Source organism: Salmo salar, chromosome 02 (assembly GCF_965601325.2).
Source record: "Salmo salar chromosome 02, fSalSal1, whole genome shotgun sequence".
Classification (NCBI taxonomy): domain Eukaryota; kingdom Metazoa; phylum Chordata; class Actinopteri; order Salmoniformes; family Salmonidae; genus Salmo; species Salmo salar.
The window spans coordinates 17,561,067-17,581,137 of NC_138292.1; the positions used below are offsets into that span (position 1 = coordinate 17,561,067).

The 20,071-nt window shown below is 44.1% G+C and overlaps 1 protein-coding gene across 3 annotated transcripts in view; it reads right to left on the minus strand.

The window, feature by feature from the left end:
- The window catches only part of LOC106575505 (cingulin), a 30,564-nt gene extending 10,723 nt beyond the window's left edge, over positions 1-19,841 (minus strand). Inside the window, exons 1-9 of one of the 3 annotated variants that reach the window (XM_082960413.1) lie at positions 19,718-19,841; positions 8,398-9,460; positions 8,196-8,260; positions 8,026-8,095; positions 3,480-3,575; positions 2,837-2,958; positions 2,473-2,584; positions 2,155-2,367; positions 1,276-1,424 (exon numbers count right to left, since the gene is read on the minus strand). In XM_082960413.1, the coding sequence (XP_082816539.1) occupies positions 1,276-1,424; positions 2,155-2,367; positions 2,473-2,584; positions 2,837-2,958; positions 3,480-3,575; positions 8,026-8,095; positions 8,196-8,260; positions 8,398-9,460; positions 19,718-19,785 (1,958 nt within the window). In that variant the 5' untranslated portion in view covers positions 19,786-19,841. Of the gene's footprint in view, positions 1-1,275; positions 1,425-2,154; positions 2,368-2,472; positions 2,585-2,836; positions 2,959-3,479; positions 3,576-8,025; positions 8,096-8,195; positions 8,285-8,397; positions 9,461-19,530 lie in introns of all 3 variants that reach the window. The other 2 variants (XM_082960412.1, XM_082960414.1) reach the window with 2 other exon arrangements.
- Positions 19,842-20,071: the final 230 nt, after the last annotated feature.

The following is a 20,071-nucleotide window of genomic DNA, read 5'->3' on the forward strand; positions in this document are numbered from 1 at the left end:
AAAAACAACATTTATTGTGGAAGCAGCAGTCCTGGGAGTGCATTCTGATGAAGATCAGCAAAGGTAATAACATTTTTCTAATAGTAATTCTGAGTTTAGTGAGCCCCGAACTTGGCGGGTGTCAAAATAGCTAGCCGTGATGGCTAAGCTATGTACTCAGAATATTGCAAAATGTGCTTTCGCCGAAAAGCTATTTTAAAATCTTACATAGCGAATGCATAAAGGAGTTCTGTATCTATAATTCTTAAAATAATTATGTATTTTGTCAACGTTTATGGTGAGTAATTTAGTAAATTCACCGGAAGTTTTGGGTGGGAATGCATGTTCTGAACATCACATGCCAATGTAAAAATGCTGTTTTTGGATATAAATATGAACTTGATTGAACAAAACATGCATGTATTTGTATAACATAATGTCCTAGTGTGTCATCTGATGAAGATCAAAGGTTAGTGCTTCATTTAGCTGTGTTTTGGGTTTATGTGACATATATGCTTGCTTGGAAAATGGCTGTGTGATTATTTGTGGCTATGTACTCTAACATAATCTAATGTTTTGCTTTCGCTGTAAAGCCTTTTTGAAATCGGACAATGTGGTTAGATTAACGAGAGTCTTGTCTTTAAAATGGTGTAAAATAGTCGTATGTTTGAAAAATGTAAATTATTGCATTTTTGAGGTTTCGTATTTCGCGCCACGCTGTTCCACTGGCTGTTGAATAGAGTGGGACGGTGACGTCCGACCTAGCCCATAGAAGTTAATTACATTTCCGCGGGGCACGGAAATTGTAAGCTAAGGCCTAGCACGGGCTACTAGCCCACGGGCTACTAGCACGGGCTACTAGCACGGGCTACTAGCACGGGCTACTAGCACGGGCTACTAGCACGGCTATACCCTATATACAGCATAGACAGCACATATATAGGCTCCCTCACAGTGGCTCAGGGGTGATGGGCGGGTCTCTAGCCAATAAGACACAATGAGAGGAGACATTAACGGTACAGAATGAGAGAACAGAAATGGGACATGTGGATGGTTACATAGATCTATACATGGATGGTTACATAGATCTATACATGGATGGTTGAAAAACAGGAAGAGATGTGCAAGACTTTGTAAGTGAAGTATGTGTGTGTGTACAGTACCAGTCCTTTGTTACTGTTATTTTTTACTTATCTATTTTACTTAACTCTTATTTTTCTCAAATCTGCATTGTTGGTTGCTTGTAATTAAGCATTTCATGGTAAGGTTGTATTCTCTGTACGTGCGTGTACTCACTCCTGTTTGGTGGTCCGTAGTTCATCTCTAGTACTGTGGAACTGCGCCATCCAGTGGCCACTCTCGTCCCTGCAGTCTTCCAGCTGCTGCTGTAGAGTACGCACCGACGCATTCACACGCAACCGCTCTGACTCGATACCCGCCTGAGACTGGGGAGAGAGAAGAGGGGGAGGGTGGATATGAGAGAGTGTGGGGAGAGAGGGAGGGGGAGAGACAAGAGAGGGAGGGTGGATATGAGCGGGAGGGTGGAGAGAGAAGAAGAGAGAGGGAGGGTGGAGAGAAGAGAGAGGGAGGGTGGAGAGAAGAGAGAGGGAGGGTGGAGAGAAGAGAGAGGGAGGGTGGAGAGAAGAGAGAGGGAGGGTGGAGAGAAGAGAGAGGGAGGGTGGAGAGAAGAGAGAGGAGGGTGGAGAGAAGAGAGAGGAGGGTGGAGAGAAGAGAGAGGGAGGGTGGATATGAGAGAGAGAGAGGGTGGATATGAGAGAGAGAGAGTGGGGTGAGAAAAAGAGGGAGGGTGGATATGAGAGAGAGAGAGAGAGAGAGTGGGGAGAGAGAGGGAGGGAGGGTGGATATGAGAGAGAGAGAGAGTGGGGAGAGAGGGAGTAAGACGTGTCATTAAGAATGTGAGATCAGCTGAGGTACTGCTAGTCTGCTGCTTGTGGCTTTGTCTGTGCAGTCAAACGTAACGGTGTAATCACTTGTTCCTGCTATAATGCACCGGTGTGAAGCAAGTCCAGTGGGTCTCAATCACTTCACGCTCTGCTGCTCCCTCAGTGCACGTGTGTGTGGGAAAGAGCTCTCAAGTAAGATTTTGACTGTACCGTTTTCCACCTGCTGTATCCTGTGGCCGTGGTGAATAAACGTTGAAACTTGTGTGTGTACCTGTGAGACCTGCTCCATGGTACTCCTCAATCTCTCCATGTCAGTGCTGTACTGTTCTCGAAGTGTCTCGATCTCTTTGTCGTGCGTGGCCACCTCGTCCTTCAGGGCTCCCTTCAGGGCCGTCAGCTCCCTCTCTCTCTGTCTCAGAGAATCCTCCAGCTTCTGCTTCAACATGGACACCTCCGACAGAGACGCTTGACACATCACCAGGTCCTGCAGACACACAATACACACATAACACATTCCTACAGGACAATTACAAAGAGTGCACAACAAAGATCTTGTGTCTCAAGACCACCCAAATGTGTGTTGTGTTACCGTCTTGTTGCCGTTCTCTGTCCTCAGCTCCTCCTGTAGCTCAACCAGTCGGTCCTCCATCTCTCTGACTCTGGACTCAGCACTCTCTCTCGCCATGCGCAACTGACTCAGCCTGACAGAGACCTCGATTTATTCATTTAACCTTTATTTCTACAGGTTATTCTCATTGAGATAAAATGTATTTTACAAGACAGATCTGATGCTCTTTATCTCAACACTAACAAAGAACCTTTCAATAAGCCATCATTATAACCAGCAGGGACCTTTAGTTCTGATCCAGCGGCCTGGAGTCACTTTCAACCTGCCTGGTTCCTCTCAAGGTTTCTTTCTACCCAGGTCATTTGTCCTGCTCACTGTTACTCACTCAGAGTGTGTCTGGTGTAGTTCAGTCTTCGTCCTGTCCACAGTCTCCTGGAGCTGCATGTTCTCATCCAGACATGACTCCAGCTCTGCCTTTAACACAGGGTCAGAGCTGCCCACAGAGCCCTATGCACACACACAGTCCTATACTGTAGGCTACATGACCACCACAACATCAGACAACGACAGACAGTGGGGAGGTGAAATATTTAGGAGAACAGGCATGATTCTCTAAACATGCTGTGTGTTCTTCAGAATAGTGTCAGACAGGCGTGTTTCCTCAGTAGAATTCACATACATGATTAAGTGATTATAGGGTGTTAGAGTTAAATACCAGCCCAACTCCCTTAAGCCAACACATGATGACTCATTATCAGATAGAATACTGGGTCCACCTCTAACCCAACAGGTTTAAATCACCTGTGGTCCATTTACATGGCTTTTAGGGCATGTAGTCTGCGACTAAAAACCACAACAGCAGCTCCTCTCAGAACACACACACACGGTGGGCTCAGCTGGTGTGTGTACTGTTGAAACAGCTCACCGTGAGAGCTCCCTAGGTGCCAAACAAACACCATCGCTCCACTCTTTCCATCACGTCCCAAATGATCCCTCCTTCCTCTTTTCTCCTACTCTCCTCCACTCACCCTCCTCTCCTCCTGTAGTGAGGTCTGTAGCTCCATCATCTTCCTCTCCAGATCCCTCTTTTCTCTCCTCCACTCCTCACCAGAGCTCTCACTGGGCTGAGAGGGGGAGAGTGACTTAAGTGGATACCCCATAGAATGACAGCTAGCACCACCAATGACAAACTGAAATAAGAGGATGAGCAGTACTACGGAGGTGTATAGAGATGTATATTAGAGTACTACAGCGATGTTTATTAGAGTACTACAGAGATGTATATTAGAGTACTACAGAAGTGTATAGAGATGTATATTAGAGTACTACTGAGGTGTATAAAGATGTGTATTAGAGTACTACTGAGGTGTATAATGATGTGTATTAGAGTACTACTGAGGTGTATAAAGATATGTATTAGAGTACTACTGAGGTGTATAAAGATGTGTATTAGAGTACTTCTGAGGTGTATAAAGATGTGTATTAGAGTACTTCTGAGGTGTATAGAGATGTACAGAGAGCTCCAAAAGTATTTGGGACAGTAACACATTGTTTTATTTTTTGTTCTGTACTTTGGATTTGAAATGATACAATGACTCCGAGGTTAAAGTGCAGACTGTCAGCTTTGATTGGAGGGTATTTTCATCTATATCAGGCGAACCGTTTCGAACTTACAGCACTTTTTGTAGATAGCCCATTTTAGGGGACCAGAAGTATTGGGACAAATTCAGTAATGTCTACTAAAAAGTAGTAAAACGTTTAGTATTTGGTCCCATATTCCTAGCAAACAATGTTTACATCAAGCTTGTGACCACAAACTTGATGGACACATTTGCTGTTTGTTTTGGTAGCGTTTGATAATTTTTTGCCCAATAGAAATGAATGGTAAATAATGTATTGTGTCATTTTGGAGTTAGTTTTACTGTAAACAAGAATAGAATGTTTCTAAACACTTCTACATTAATAATGTGTATACTACCATGATTATGGATTATCCTAAATAATGATGAGTGAGAAAGTTAGAGGCATAAATATCTTACCCTGCAAAAAATGCTAACCTCCCTTGTTATTGTAATGGTAAGAGGTTAGCAGGGGGGTATGATATGTGCGTCTAACTTTCTCACTCATTATGATGGGGCAGCAGGTAGCCTAGTGGTTAGAGGGTTGCACTTGGAACCGAAAGGTTGCCAGATCGAATCCCCGAGCTGACAAGGTAAAAAGAATCTGTCGTTCTGCCCCTGAACAAGGCAGTTAACCCACTGTTCCTAGGCTGTCATTGAAAATAAGAATTTGTTCTCAACTTCTCTAGGGTACGGGGCGGTATTTTGACGTCCGAATGAAAGGCGTGCCCGTAGTAAACTGCCTGCTACTCAGGCTCAGAAGGTAGGATATGCATATTATTAGTAGATTTGGATAGAAAACACTCTGAAGTTTCTAAAACTGTTTGAATGATGTCTGTGAGTATAACAGAACTCATATGGCAGGCAAAAACCTGAGATAAATCCAACCAGGAAGTGTGGAAATCTGAGGTTTGTAGTTTTTGAAGTGATTGCCTATACAGTATACAGTGACTTAGGGTTCATTTTGCACTTCCTAAGGCTTCCACTAGATGTCAATAGTCTTTAGAACGTTGTTTCATGCTTCTACTGTGAATAGGGAGAGAACAAGAGCTCCTGGAAGTAGATGAGTGAGAAAATGACATGAGCTCAGTGGCGTGCGTTCCCGTGAGAGTTAGCTGTGTTCCATTTCTTTTTTGAAGACAAAGGAATCGTCCGGTTGGAATATTATGGAACATTTCTGATAAAAACATCCTAAAGATTGATGCTATACATCGTTTGACATGTTTCTACGAACGTAAATATAACTTTTTTTGACTTTTCGTCGTGACATTTTGCGCGCACTTCCTGCATTTGGAGTAGTAGACTAAAAGCGGGAACAAAAAGGAGGTATTTGGACATAAATTATGGACTTTATCGAACAAAACAAACATTTATTCTGGAACTGGGAATCCTGGGAGTGCATTCCGATGAAGATCAAAGGTAAGTGAATATTTCTAATGTAATTTTTGTCATTTCTGTTGACTCCAAAATGGTGGGTTTCTGTATGGCTTGTTTTGATATCTGAGCGCAGTACTCAGATTATTGCAAAATTTGCTTTCGCCGTAAAGCTTTTTTGAAATCTGACACAGCGGTTGCATTAAGGAGAAGTGTATCTATAATTCTTTGAATAACTGTTGAATATTTTAACAACGTTTATGATGAGTATTTCTGTAAATTGATGTGCTCATTCACCGGAAGTTTTGGGAGGCAAAACATTTCTGAACATTACACGCCAATGTAAAATGGGGTTTTTGGATATGAACTTTATTGAGCAAAATATACATGTATTGTGTAACATGAAGTCCTATGAGTGCCATCTGATGAAGATCAAAGGTTAGTGATTAATTTTAGCTGTATTTCTGGTTTTTGTGACGCCTCTCCTTGCTTGGAAAATGGCTGTGTGGTTTTTCTTGTCTCGGCGCTGTCCTAACATAATCTAATGTTATGCTTTCGCCGTAAAGCCTTTTTGATATCGGACAATGTGGTTGGATTAACGAGAAGTGTATCTTTAAAATGGGATATAATAGTTGTAGGTTTGAAATATTTGAATTATGAGATTTTTGTTGTTTTGAATTTGGCGCCCTGCTATTTCACTGGCTGTTGAATAGTGTGTCCCACATACCCCAGACAGGTTAATTGACTTGCCTAGTTAACTAAAGGTGAAATAAAAAATGATGAAATATTAATTCAGGACTATGCATCCACATGAATGTAGAAGAGTTTAGAAACATATTCTATTCCTATCTGAACATCCAAAACAACCAACAAGTGTGACACTGTCCCAATACTTTGAGCTCACTGTATATAAGAGTACCTTGTGGTGTATAGAGATGTATATTAGAGTACTACTAAAGTGTATAGTGCATTCAGAAAGTATTCAGACCCCTTGACTTTTTCCACATTGTTACGTTACAGCTTTATTCTGACATGAACTAAATTGTTGTTTTCCATCAATCTACACACAATACCCCATAATGACAAAGCAAAAACAGGTTTAGACATTTTTGCAAATGTATTAAAAATAAAAAACTGAAATATCACGTTGACATAAGTATTCAGACCCTTTACGCAGTACTTTGTTGAAGAACCTTTGGTAGCGATTACAGCCTCTTCTTCTTGGGTATGTCCCCGGAGGAGGCTTTTTGCATTTTGGTTGGCTGTTATGGTAATCTGTTCTTAACTGACTTGCCTAGTTAAATAAAAAAGGTTAAATAAATAATAAAATAAAAGCTAAAAACCTGGCACACCTGTATTTGGAGAGTTTCTCCCATTCTTCTCTGCAGATCCTCTCAAGCTCTGTCAGGTTGGATGGGGAGTGTCGCTGCACAGATATTTTCAGGTTTCTCCAGAGATGTTCGATCGGGTTCAAGTCCAGGCTCTGGCTGGGCCACTCAAGGACATTCAGAGACTTGTCCCGAAGCCACTCCTGCGTTGTCTTGGCTGTGTGCTTAGGGTCGTTGTCCTGTTGGAAGGTGAACTTTTGCCCCAGTCTGAGGTCCTGAGCGCTCTGGAGCAGGTTTTCATCAAATATCTCTCTACTTTGCTCCGTTCATCTTTCCCTCAATCCGGACTAGTCTCCCAGTCACTGCCACTGAAAAACATCCCCACAGAATGATGCTGCCACCACCATGCTTCACCGTAGGGATGGTGCCAGGTTTCCTCCAGACGTGACGCTTGGCATTCAAGTCAAACAGGTTAATCTTGCTTTCATCAGACCAGAGAATCTTGTTTCTCATGGTCAGAGTATTTAGGTGCCTTTTGGCAAACTCCAAGCGGGCTGTTTTGTGCCTTTTACTGAGGAGTGGCTTCCGTCTGGCCACTCTACCATAAAGGCCTGATTGGTGGAGTGCTACAGAGATGGTTGTCCTTCTGGAAGGTTCTCCCATCTCCACAGAGGAACTCTAGAGCTCAGTCAGTGACCATCTGGTTCTTGGTCACTTCCCTGACGAAGGCCCTTCTCCCCCGATTCCTCAGGTTGGCTGGGCTGCCAGCTCTAGGAAGAGTCTTGGTGGTTCCATACTTCTTCCATTTAAGAATGATGGAGGCCACTGTGCTCTTGGGGACCTTCAACGCTGCAGACATTTTTTTGTACCCTTCCCCAGATCTGTGGCCCGACACAATCCTTTCTTGGCACTCTACTAACAATGTCTTTGATCTCATGGCTTGGTTTTTGCTCTGACATGCACTGTCAACTGTGGGACCTTACATAGACAGGTGTGTGCATTTCCAAATCATGTCCAATCAATTGACTTTACCACAGGTGGACTCCAATCAAAGGGAAAGGGTCTGTATACTTATGTAAAAAAAAATGTTTTCTATCAACCTGTTTTTTCTTTGTCATTATGGGGTATTGTGTGTAGATTGCTGAGGAAAATGTTTTATTTAATCCATTTTAGAATAAGGCTGTAACATAACAAAAATGTGGGAAAAGTCAAGGGGTCTGAATACTTTCCGAAGGCACTGTATATTAAAGTACCTTGAGTCCCTGGATCTTCTGGAAGATCACCCTGACTTTGTGTCTGATGACTGAGTCACTCTCACTAGTCCTGAGGGGTGAACAACAACAGGTCAAATACACACGGTCAGAAGGATGTTGATAACTGGCCTAAATTAATGTTGAATGACACAGTAAGATAAATGCTGTACCCTTCTCTGAGGACGCTGTAGATGGTCTGCATGACCTGCTCCTCCTCTCTGGTGACCTCTGAACTCTGAAGCAGAAGGTCAGGGGTCACCTTTAGACAGAGCTCAGTGTTAGTATGTTTTTAAACTTTACTGGAGGTATTGATCATGTACTAGCTAAGTATACTAGTTAGTAACCGCTCTCCCGTCACGTCCAGTCTCTTACCAGCGGGTCTGTCCGATTGGCTGACGGCGTCTCCACAGCGACAAACCTCCCCGGCGGAGCCCGCTGATTGGCTGGGTGGGGCGTTGCCTTGCTGACGGAGCCTTGGCCCCGCCCCAGGCTGCTGTGAGTGGAGGAGGGAGGGGAGGAGTAGGGGTTGGGGGTGAGAGACGGTGAAGAGGAGGAGTAGGGGTTGGGGGTGAGAGACGGTGAAGAGGAAGAGTAGGGGTTGGGGGCGAGGGAAGGGGAGATGGTGTCTCTAGGGTCCTCTGCTACAGGAGAGCGCCCCCTCTGTTGTTCTCTGGTACTGCTGCTGCCGTCAAACCTGCTGATCAGTCTGTTGACGGGGGTCTGGGGGTGGGGCTGTGCTGGGTAAGGCAGGCTCTGGGGGTGGGGCTGTGCTGGGTAAGGAAGGCTCTGGGGGTGGGGCTGTGCTGGGTAAGGAAGGCTCTGGGGGTGGGGGTGTGCCATGGTCAGGGGGGGCTGCTCTGTTTGGGAAGGATGGAGGTCAGGGGCATACTGACTCCCCCCTCCCCTCCCCAGTGACCCGTTGAGCCCGGACTGATACGACCCACACATTATATTCCTCCCCATACCCCCCTCCCTCACCCCTCTATCTGTTCTCTCTTCCGCGACCCCAATCCCTCCATCCAGGTTCCCATAGCTACCAGACCTCCCATCCCCTGGTGGTCTCCCAAATCCTCCTCCCCCCTCACTCTCCAGTAATGAACCATGTGACTGTGCCCTGCGTAACGCCCCTCCCTGCCCGCCTCCACCCTCTCCCCCTCCCTCCTCTCTGTCTCCCCTGCGGGGCAGACTGCCGTAACCCGGGGGGTAGTGGGTACGGAGCTGCACCCCATACGAATCTCCCTTTGGGCCCCCGTCCTTCATAACCACATAGGGTTGTCCAGCAATACCCTGGACCCTGACAGCCACCCCATACTTAGAGGTGGAGGGGGGCTTGGATCTCAGCTGGGTCGAGGGGAGCCCCCCTCCTGAGTCGTTGATGAAGCGGATCTGAACGCCGTAGTCCACGGGGCTCTTACGACCTGATGGAGTACTCATACTGGGGAGGGAGAGAGCGAGAGGGGACGGGGCGGAGGAGGAGAGACAGCGAGAGGGGAGAGAAAGTGGAGAGGGGGAAAGACAATATTAGTACAGCTTTAAAGAAGTGAATGTGACAGCAGTAGTTTATTGTTTTCTCTCCCGGGAAAGTAGGTCAACTGAATATCTGACTGGTATGAATGTCATGCAGACACACAGAAAGAGGGTGGACTGTGTGTTTCTATTGGGTTTGCAAGTTACAAAGGTGTGTGAGAGAACGAGTCTCAGTGGAGTTGCTTTAGAATGGACTTTGTTCATAGTGACCTTCATTATTCATTAACCTGGAAACACACACACACCCTACTTCCCTCTCTGGCTCCCCTTACGTGTACTCTCTCTCTCTCTCTCTCTCTTTACTTCCACTTGGTTTAGTTTTTCCTTTAGAAATCCCTGCCTAGGCCAGGCCAGCCCTGCCCAACCAGCCCAGCAAAGGTGAGTCTCCTTCCTCAATCTAGGATCTTTATTAGATCAATCAACTGTAATCACACATGATCCACAGCCAGTCCTTGTGAACGATCCTTCCTCTGTTTCCCTCAGTAAGTCAACTCAGTCTCCCTCTACATGTCCCTTTGTCACTCAGTCTTCATCTGAGGTTTTTAAACTGTGGACGTCTGACTATCATGTCCATGTGTTGAAATGTCTCAGGAATTCCCGCCTCCCTCTCTATGGTGACCTGTGCCACGTCAGCTCTCATCACTAGGTCATTATACTGCATGCCTCATTAACATGGTCAGCTCTCATCACTAGGTCATTATACTGCATGCCTCATTAACATGGTCAGCTCTCATCACTAGGTCATTACACTGCGTGCCTAATTAACATGGTCAGCTCTCATCACTAGGTCATTACACTGCGTGCCTCATTAACATGGTCAGCTGTCATCACTAGGTCATTATACTGCATGCCTCATTAACATGGTCAGCTGTCATCACTAGGTCATTACACTGCGTGCCTCATTAACATGGTCAGCTGTCATCACTAGGTCATTACACTGCATGCCTCGTTAACATGGTCAGCTCTCATCACTAGGTCATTACACTGCGTGCCTCATTAACATGGTCAGCTGTCATTACACTGCATGCCTCGTTAACGTGGTCAGCTCTCATCACTAGGTCATTACACTGCATGCCTCGTTAACATGGTCAGCTGTCATCACTAGGTCATTACACTGCATGCCTCGTTAACATGGTCAGCTCTCATCACTAGGTCATTACACTGCATGCCTCGTTAACATGGTCAGCTCTCATCACTAGGTCATTACACTGCATGCCTCGTTAACATGGTCAGCTCTCATCACTAGGTCATTACACTGCATGCCTCATTAACATGGTCAGCTCTCATCACTAGGTCATTACACTGCATGCCTCGTTAACATGGTCAGCTCTCATCACTAGGTCATTACACTGCATGCCTCATTAACATGGTCAGCTCTCATCACTAGGTCATTACACTGCATGCCTCGTTAACATGGTCAGCTCTCATCACTAGGTCATTACTCATTAGCATGTCTCCTTTGCACTTATAACCAACCAACTACAACACCAGGCACTAACCCAGTTACCACCCTTCTCCACCTTCTCTCATTCTCTCCCTCTTTCACACACAGACAAACTTTCATTCTCCCTACCTCCCTCACTGAAACAGAGTCCAGAGTTTCTCCTCTCTTATCAGTGTGTGTCATGGTGGTGATAAATCAATGTCAAGCTCTTGTTCCTGTAGATAGGAAGCCCAGCCCCCACACATGCTCCACTCCTCATACACACTCTGGAATGAACTGTGTACAAGCAGGAACACACGCTCACAGGTGATCAGTGGTGTTGTAAAGGGCATCAGTGAATACCTTGGTGCAGTTTATATTTGGTGTCCAGTATAAATCAAAGCCCTGGCTATCAGGACGAGAGAGGAGAGACACACCATCCCTAGTCAGATTGACAGATTGACAAAATTACTAAGAGGTTGAGGTTATACTCATATCATCTGTCTGTACTGTAATGATATAAGCATCCCCACCCCCAAACTACTTCCTGTGGCTATGCTCATATCATTACAGTACAGACAGATGATATATGAGTATGACAAAATGACTAAGAGTTTGAGGTTAATCTGACTAGGGGATGAGTGTGTGTCGGTGTGTGTTAGGCTTGGCAGAATTATCGTATAATGTTGTAACCGACAATTAAAGACAGGGGTGTCACCAAGCTGTGTGGTATTCATTAGGTATGTCCTAACTAGAGGTCGACCGATTAATCGGAATGGCCGATTAATTAGGGTCAATTTCAAGTTTTCATAACAATCAGTAATCGGCATTTTTGGACACCGATTATGGACGATTACATTGCACTCCACGAGGAGACTGCGTGGCAGACTGACTACCTGTTATGCGAGTGCAGCAAGGAGCCAAGGTAAGGTGCTAGCTAGCATTAAACGTATCTTATATAAAACAATCAATCTTAACATAATCACTAGTTAACTACACATGGTTGATGATATTACTAGTTTAACTAGCTTGTCCTGCGTTGCATATAACCGATGCGGTGCCTGTTAATTTATCATTGAATCACAGCCTACTTCGCCAAACGGGTGATTTAACAAGCGCATTCGCGGGAAAAAAGCACTGTCGTTGCACCAATGTACCTAACCATAAACATCAACGCCTTTCTTAAAATCAATACACAAGTATATATTTTTAAACATGCATATTTAGTTAATATTGCCTGCTAACATACATTTTTTTAACTAGGGAAACTGTGTCACTTCTCTTGCGTTCTGTGCAACAGAGTCAGGGTATATGCAGCAGTTTGGGCCGCCTGGCTCGTTGCGAACTGTGTGAAGACCATTTCTTCCTAACAAAGACAGCCGACTTCGCCAAACGGGGATGATTTAACAAAAGCGCATTTGCGGGAAAAAGCACAATCGTTGCACGACTGTACCTAACCATAAACATCAATGCCTTTCTTAAAATCAATACACAGAAGTATATTTTTTTTTTACCTGCATATTTAGCTAAAGGAAATTCATGTTAGCAGGCAATATTAACTAGGGAAATTGTGTCACTTCTCTTGCCTTCATTGCACACAGAGTCAGGGTATATGCAACAGTTTGGGCCGCCTGGCTCGTTGCGAACTAATTTGCCAGAATTGTACATAATTATGACATAACATTTAAGGTTGTGCAATGTAACAGCAATATTTTGACTTATGGATGCCACCCGTTAGATAAAATATGGAATGGTTCCATATTTCACTAAAAGAATAAACGTTTTGTTTTCGAAATGATAGTTTCCGGATTTGACCATATTAATGACCTAAGGCTTGTATTTCTGTGTATTATTATATTATAATTAAGTCTATGATTTGATAGAGCAGTCTGACTGAGCGGTGGTAGACAGCAGCAGGCTCGTAAGCATTCATTCAAACAGCACTTTCCTGCGTTTGCCAGCAGCTCTTCGCAATGCCTCAAGCATTGCGCTGTTTATGACTTCAAGCCTATAAACTTCAGAGATTAGGCTGGCAGTACTAAAGTGCCTATTAGAACATCCAATAGTCAAAGGTATATGAAATACAAATAGTATAGAGAGAAATAGTTCTATAATAACTACAACCTAAAACTTCTTACCTGGGAATATTGAAGACTCATGTTAAAAGGAACCACCAGCTTTCATATGTTCTCATGTTCTGAGCAAAGAACTTAAACGTTAGCTTTTATACATGGCACATATTGCACTTTTACTTTCTTCTCCAACACTTTGTTTTTGCATTATTTAAACCAAATTGAACATACTAAATTGATTTTATTGATGTATTATATTAAGTTAAAATAAAAGTGCTGTTTTTGTTCATTCAGTATTGTTGTATTTGTCATTATTACAAATATATACATTAAAATATTAATAATTTAAAAAATAATTAAAAAATAAACACAATAAGTAATAAAAATAAATAAATAAAAAATGTTTTTAAATTAAACGGCCGATTTAAATCGGCAGCAGCCTTTTTTTGGGGTCCTCCAATAATCGGAATCGGCGTTGGAAAATCATAATTGGCCGACCTCTAGTCCTAACTCATTTTTACAGATTCATTATAAGCTCAAAACATTTTGCAACAAAATTGACATTAACCGTGGCCATTTGCATGACAATTAATCATAACCCAAAATGCCATTGTCATTACAACTCCAGTGTGTGTACAGTTCAGCTCATCATTTAGCACATACCTCGCCCTAAGACAGACATCCAAAGCATGCCATAGAAAAAGCACCCCATCACTGTACATTAGAGCAGACGACCGTAACACGCAGACACAGTCACACACACGCACAGTCACACACACGCACAGTCACACAGTCACACACACCTCCTAATGGCCAAGTGGCAAGTAGTGGTGAAGAGGTCCCAAAGACAGCTACAAGTCCGGTCTTTCAGACAGAGGTCAACAGAAAGCCAGCTACAAGTCAGGTCTTCCAGACAGAGGTCAACAGAAAGCCAGCTACAAGTCAGGTCTTTCAGACAGAGGTCAACAGAAAGCCAGCTACAAGTCAGGTCTTTCAGACAGAGGTCAACAGAAAGCCAGCTACAAGTCAGGTCTTCCAGACAGAGGTCAACAGAAAGCCAGCTACAAGTCAGGTCTTCCAGACAGAGGTCAACAGAAAGCCAGCTACAAGTCAGGTCTTCCAGACAGAGGTCAACAGAAAGCCAGCTACAAGTCAGGTCTTCCAGACAGAGGTCAACAGAAAGCCAGCTACAAGTCAGGTCTTCCAGACAGAGGTCAACAGAAAGCCAGCTACAAGTCAGGTCTTCCAGACAGAGGTCAACAGAAAGCCAGCTACAAGTCAGGTCTTCCAGACAGAGGTCAACAGAAAGCCAGCTACAAGTCAGGTCTTCCAGACAGAGGTCAACAGAAAGCCAGCTACAAGTCAGGTCTTCCAGACAGAGGTCAACAGAAAGCCAGCTACAAGTCAGGTCTTCCAGACAGAGGTCAACAGAAAGCCAGCTACAAGTCAGGTCTTCCAGACAGAGGTCAACAGAAAGCCAGCTACAAGTCAGGTCTTCCAGACAGAGGTCAACAGAAAGCCAGCTACAAGTCAGGTCTTCCAGACAGAGGTCAACAGAAAGCCAGCTACAAGTCAGGTCTTCCAGACAGAGGTCAACAGAAAGCCAGCTACAAGTCAGGTCTTCCAGACAGAGGTCAACAGAAAGCCAGCTACAAGTCAGGTCTTCCAGACAGAGGTCAACAGAAAGCCAGCTACAAGTCAGGTCTTCCAGACAGAGGTCAACAGAAAGCCAGCTACAAGTCAGGTCTTCCAGACAGAGGTCAACAGAAAGCCAGCTACAAGTCAGGTCTTCCAGACAGAGGTCAACAGAAAGCCAGCTACAAGTCAGGTCTTCCAGACAGAGGTCAACAGAAAGCCAGCTACAAGTCAGGTCTTCCAGACAGAGGTCAACAGAAAGCCAGCTACAAGTCAGGTCTTCCAGACAGGACAACAGAAAGCCAGCTACAAGTCAGGTCTTTCAGACAGGACAACAGAAAGCCTAGGATATTTATTTCAGATATAGGTCAACAGATACAAAGGATCTTCAACACCAACCCTTCTTTCTGCATGCATAGGCTAATCATCCATAATCAGTTATAGAGGCTGAGTTTAAAGCAGTATTTCTAAATCCCTTGTTCTTGGGAGTATGTTGCTGACCTCCTGACATTGATTTATTCCATTCTACAGTTTAATCTAGGCACTTGAGGGAGGAGCATTGCTTGCCTGTCCCTAGTACTGAAACATATTGGGAAACACTGCCTGCTTGTGCGCCTGCGTGTGTGAGACAGAGGCTCAGTCTCAGCAGGGAGAACTGACAGTGAATAGGACCAAACAGGAACACAGGAGTGGACCCCAGCCATTTCCCTCACTCTTTCCACCTCCCTTTCTCTCTCATTCCACCTCCCTTTCTGTGTCAGTGTGTCAAGCCACTTCCAACAGGCCAGTTCAGCTGCTAGCAGTGAAAGGAGACAGCGGAGAGGAGAGGGCCAGGGTAAGGGGAGACAGTCAGGGGACAGAGGGTGAGCCCATCCTATTGTCCAAACGATGTGGAGCAGAAAATGAGGGCAGAAACGCTGGGAACGCAACACTCTTCTCCCCCATGGCCCTCTCCAGCTCTCCCTCAGTCTGTCTGTCTGCCTCACTTATATCACTGTTCTGCACCTGACCCTCCCTCCATCTCTCTAACCTGTCATCTCTCTAACCTGTCCATCTCTCTAACCTGTCCATCTCTCTAACCTGTCCATCTCTCTAACCTGTCCATCTCTCTAACCTGTCCATCTCTCTAACCTGTCCATCTCTCTAACCTGTCTCTAACCTCTCGCTATCCCTCCCTTCTTCCCTCCCTCCCTCTCCATAACCTCTCTATCCCTCCCTCCATCCCTCCCATCCTAACCTCTATCCCTCCCTCCATCCTAACCTCTCTATCCCTCCCTCCATCCTAACCTCTCTATCCCTCCCTCCCACCCTAACCTCTCTATCCCTCCCTCCCACCCTAACCTCTCTATCCCTCCCTCCCACCTCTCTCTATCCCTCCCTCCCTCCCACCTCTCTCTATCCCTCCCTCCCTCCCACCTCTCTCTATCCCTCCCTCCCTCCCACCTCTCTCTATCCCTCCCTCCCACCTCTCTCTATCCCTCCCTCCCACCTCTCTCTATCCCTCCCTCCCACCTCTCTCTATCCATCTTCCTAACCTCTATCCCTCAACTCTATCCCTCCCTCATTCATCTTCCTAACCTCTATCCCTCCCTCCATCCAGCCATCTCTCTAAACTCTCCAGCCTTCCCTACATCCCCCTAACCTCTCTCTATCCCGCCACTCTCTCTCGCTAACCCTCCCCTGGGTTCCAAATCTCTGTCTCTCTCTCTGGAGAGAAGCACATGATGAGGCAGCTGACCGGACCTGCAACAGAGATTGACCGTGGATACTTGTCTGAGGTTAAGACCAACAAGCTTCTGTTTAGCCAGTGCTTCACACCATGTACTTTAGAGAGAATAGGTAAGGGACAGTGCCCTGCAGCCTAACAACAGACTGACTACAGTGTGACCAGGTGAAGGAGTCCTCACTCAGACTCTAGAGTCCTCAGATTACTGACTCCCTTAAGGCGTCAGCATGCTTCAGTTCAGCTGGCGCCTAGCCGAGACCTTTGTTTGAAAAACAAGGGGGGGAAAAAAGCGGCAATAGTACTGTTTGTCCATTTTGAGATGCCGTAGCAAGTATACACTTCCTCAAAATAGTCTGAATGAATAACTCAAGTAAACTGTCATTCATTTTGACATTTTTGCAGAGGAGATCTTACAGGAAATAAAAATAAAATCTACATCTAAGATGTTTGGTGCAGTTGTCATTCATCTCTTGTTGAATGACAACAAAAACTATTGAAGAATCCCTACTGTTGACCAATCACCGACGAAGGGGCATAGACTTCAGCTACCGACTTCGGCTTGCCTCAAGAAAAAATGTGTGCCCGAACAGCCAAAACGAACAAAAGTCCAAAACTAATTCAAAAAAAAAAAGTCTAAATGTCATTGTAATATATGCACAAACTCTTCCGAACTGTTTCAGCTGGGATGCATGCAGACGCCTTTAGTGTCTCCTAACCCGCCGGCTCTGCTCTCAAATGTAATTCTCCCGCACTGAATTAAGGCCACCTCCATCTCTGGGGAGGGATGGGAGAAAGAAAGAAAAAAAGAAAGAAAGAAAGAAAGAAAGAAAGAAAGAAAGAAAGAAAAAAAGAAAAAAAGAAAGAAAGACAAAAAGAAAAAAGAAAGAAAGAAAGAAAGAAAGAAAGAAAGAAAGAAAGAAAGAAAGAAAGAAAGAAAGAAAGAAAGAAAGAAAGAAAGAAAGAAAGAAAGAAAGAAAGAAAGAAAGAAAGAAAGAAAGAAAGAAAGAAAGAAAGAAAGAAAGAAAGAAAGAAAGAAAGAAAGAAAGAAAGAAAGAAAGAAAGAAAGAAAGAAAGAAAGAAAGAAAGAAAGAAAGAAAGAAAGAAAGAAAGAAAGAAAGAAAGAAAGAAAGAAAGAAAGAAAGAAAGAAAAGAAAGAAAAGAAAAGAAAAGAAAAGAAAGAAAAGAAAAGAAAAGAAAAGAAAAGAAAAGAAAAGAAAAGAAAAGAAAAGAAAAGAAAAGAAAAGAAAAGAAAAGAAAAGAAAAGAAAAGAAAGAAAGAAAGAAAGAAAGAGAGAGAGAGAGAGAGAGAGAGAGAGAGAGTGTGTGTGTGTGTGTGTGTGTGTGGAAAGAGACCACTGCAGTATGGAGTCATGGCTGTGGCTGTCTTTGATTCATTCAATAGTGAGAGTAGAGAGCATAAAGTCAGTAGGCTAGAAATATTTGTTCCCACTTAGCCTCCTCTAAGCTTCATCACGATACTGGACTGTACTCTACAACCAAGGCCTTGTCCCTGCATATAGGGCAGTGCTTCAGTGAAAGCACCAGAAAGAGGATAGCCTTACATGTGTATGACTGTCTCTTTCTGTGGTGACAAATAGATTCCATATCATGACTGATGTTGGGCCCTATAAAATCTGGTAGATTTTTTGCCTGATTTCTCCGTTTTGTTTTTCTAGGTTTCCATTTTTCGCAGTTTATTCAGGTTCACTCAAAAATCACACTTTAATAGAAAAACTAAATATTGTTCAAATATTGTTGAATTCCATTTTAGTGTCTAGATTCTGTGTTCCATCCAGAACACAGATTTTATAGGGCCCTACTGATGACTGTCAGTCATGAGTGGCTGAAATACCAAAGACTTTCCACATTAATGCTGCTGTCATTAGAAAATGTAAATAACACACCAACTTGGGTCCCCAAGACAGTCCTTCAGTTAAGACTGTTTCCTTGGTGATTGGCAATTCATCCCTTCATAACATTCTTGACTTGGACCAGACCCTTTTCCACTCCTCTCACACTCAAACAAACAGCCATTTCTTCCTCTGATTCTAATGGCACTCATTGGCATAACAAAAAAGACTGCAGTGTTGCCAAATAGAACAAAAACACCAAATAGAAGCACCCCCCCCCCCCCCCCTCCGTCCGTCCGTCACCCACATTCCACACTGTGATGCTCAGTAAACAGCCCCCTTAAACACACCTTCTACCTGCACACTTCAGGGTCTCTGCTCTAAGAGCATGCAATCTGTAAACAGTCTTATGTCTTATGTTATATCACTGTCACTCTCCCTCTGTCAGTCTCTCTCTCACTCTCTCTGTGCCTGTGGCAACAGTAAAACATGTCCCTCAGGCTGAGCTTTTTCCCCATCTGTCACCAATACACTGCTGTGTAAATTCTACATAGTGACAGCCAAAATAATGCATAGACATCAAAGTCAAGTTTAAATTCATAACATCATCTTAACAAACATCTAACACTTGCGATCTTGCATCAGATATGAGAGAACACCCTGTCCATGAGTAATCACTGAATGTTGGCCAATAAAAATGACAGAGAATGATAGTTTAGATAACTTAGGTTGGGTCTCTTTTGAACAGAGTTCGCTGGCTACATTGAATTCTTCAGTGTATGCGTCATAGTATCATGTAGCGCAAGTGAAACTTGGGAGAAGAGAGGCAGTGAGCCAAGTTGTTGAAGTTGAGCTCTGAGAAAGTCAAATAACTGACATGTAAAAAGAGAATGTGTGACATTGACAGATGGGTACACCGACTGTACACATGGTTTTAAATGAGAATTCCACTACGGGAGAGATCTAAACGAGGCAATGCAAAGATACACCTGCTCCGTGGCCTTTGAATTCTGAGTGACGTTACTCAGCACCGTTTCGCCATCATTAAAAGTAAACTTAGGGTAAGAAGACACCAACAAGAGAGCAAGTTATCAAAGACGGAGCGGACAAATGTATTAGCTAGCTATGTGTCTGTAATGCGGCAGCCAACGAGCTAGAACTAGCAAGCTAACCCTAAGCTACTGTCATAACTAGCTAGTTAACCTAGCTGTCTGGGTTAGTTCGCTAGCTAGCTTGCTAACTAGAGCGAACTAAACAACATCCAGAAACATACCTGCTATTTGGTCAAAGTAGTACAATTCATCAATTTATTTTCGACTTTCGAGTCCTCTTCTCTTGTTTTACTTGGTGTTAATACAGATAATGTTTAAATCAGACAGAAAACACTTCTGAAAGAGCAGAGCATATCCATAATTCGAGACAGACAGATAAATTCGTTAAATGCAGCTCCAACCTGTTACCTTTGTGACCGATGCCAGACGAGCCGCCCAGCCTCGCTAGAGGGAATACAGGTATTGGTTGAGCACATAGCAGTAGGCGGTGCTCTAGACAGCGCCCGCTTCGAATATTGGTGAGTCTGTCTGTCAATCTTTGATAAATTGACTCAGGGGAAAGGTCTTTCAGTGGTCTTCATAAATAGAAATAAAAAACTTGGTGAATGAAAATGCCTAGTGCTGTGTTTGTCATAATACATTTTTTAACTGCTAAGAAAGAGGTAAGCTAATGCAGAAACAAACGAAACGCATCACAACTTGTGTCATGAATCAGTTTGCGCTCCTCAAATTCCAACCGTCCCATACCAAACCGACCAGTGT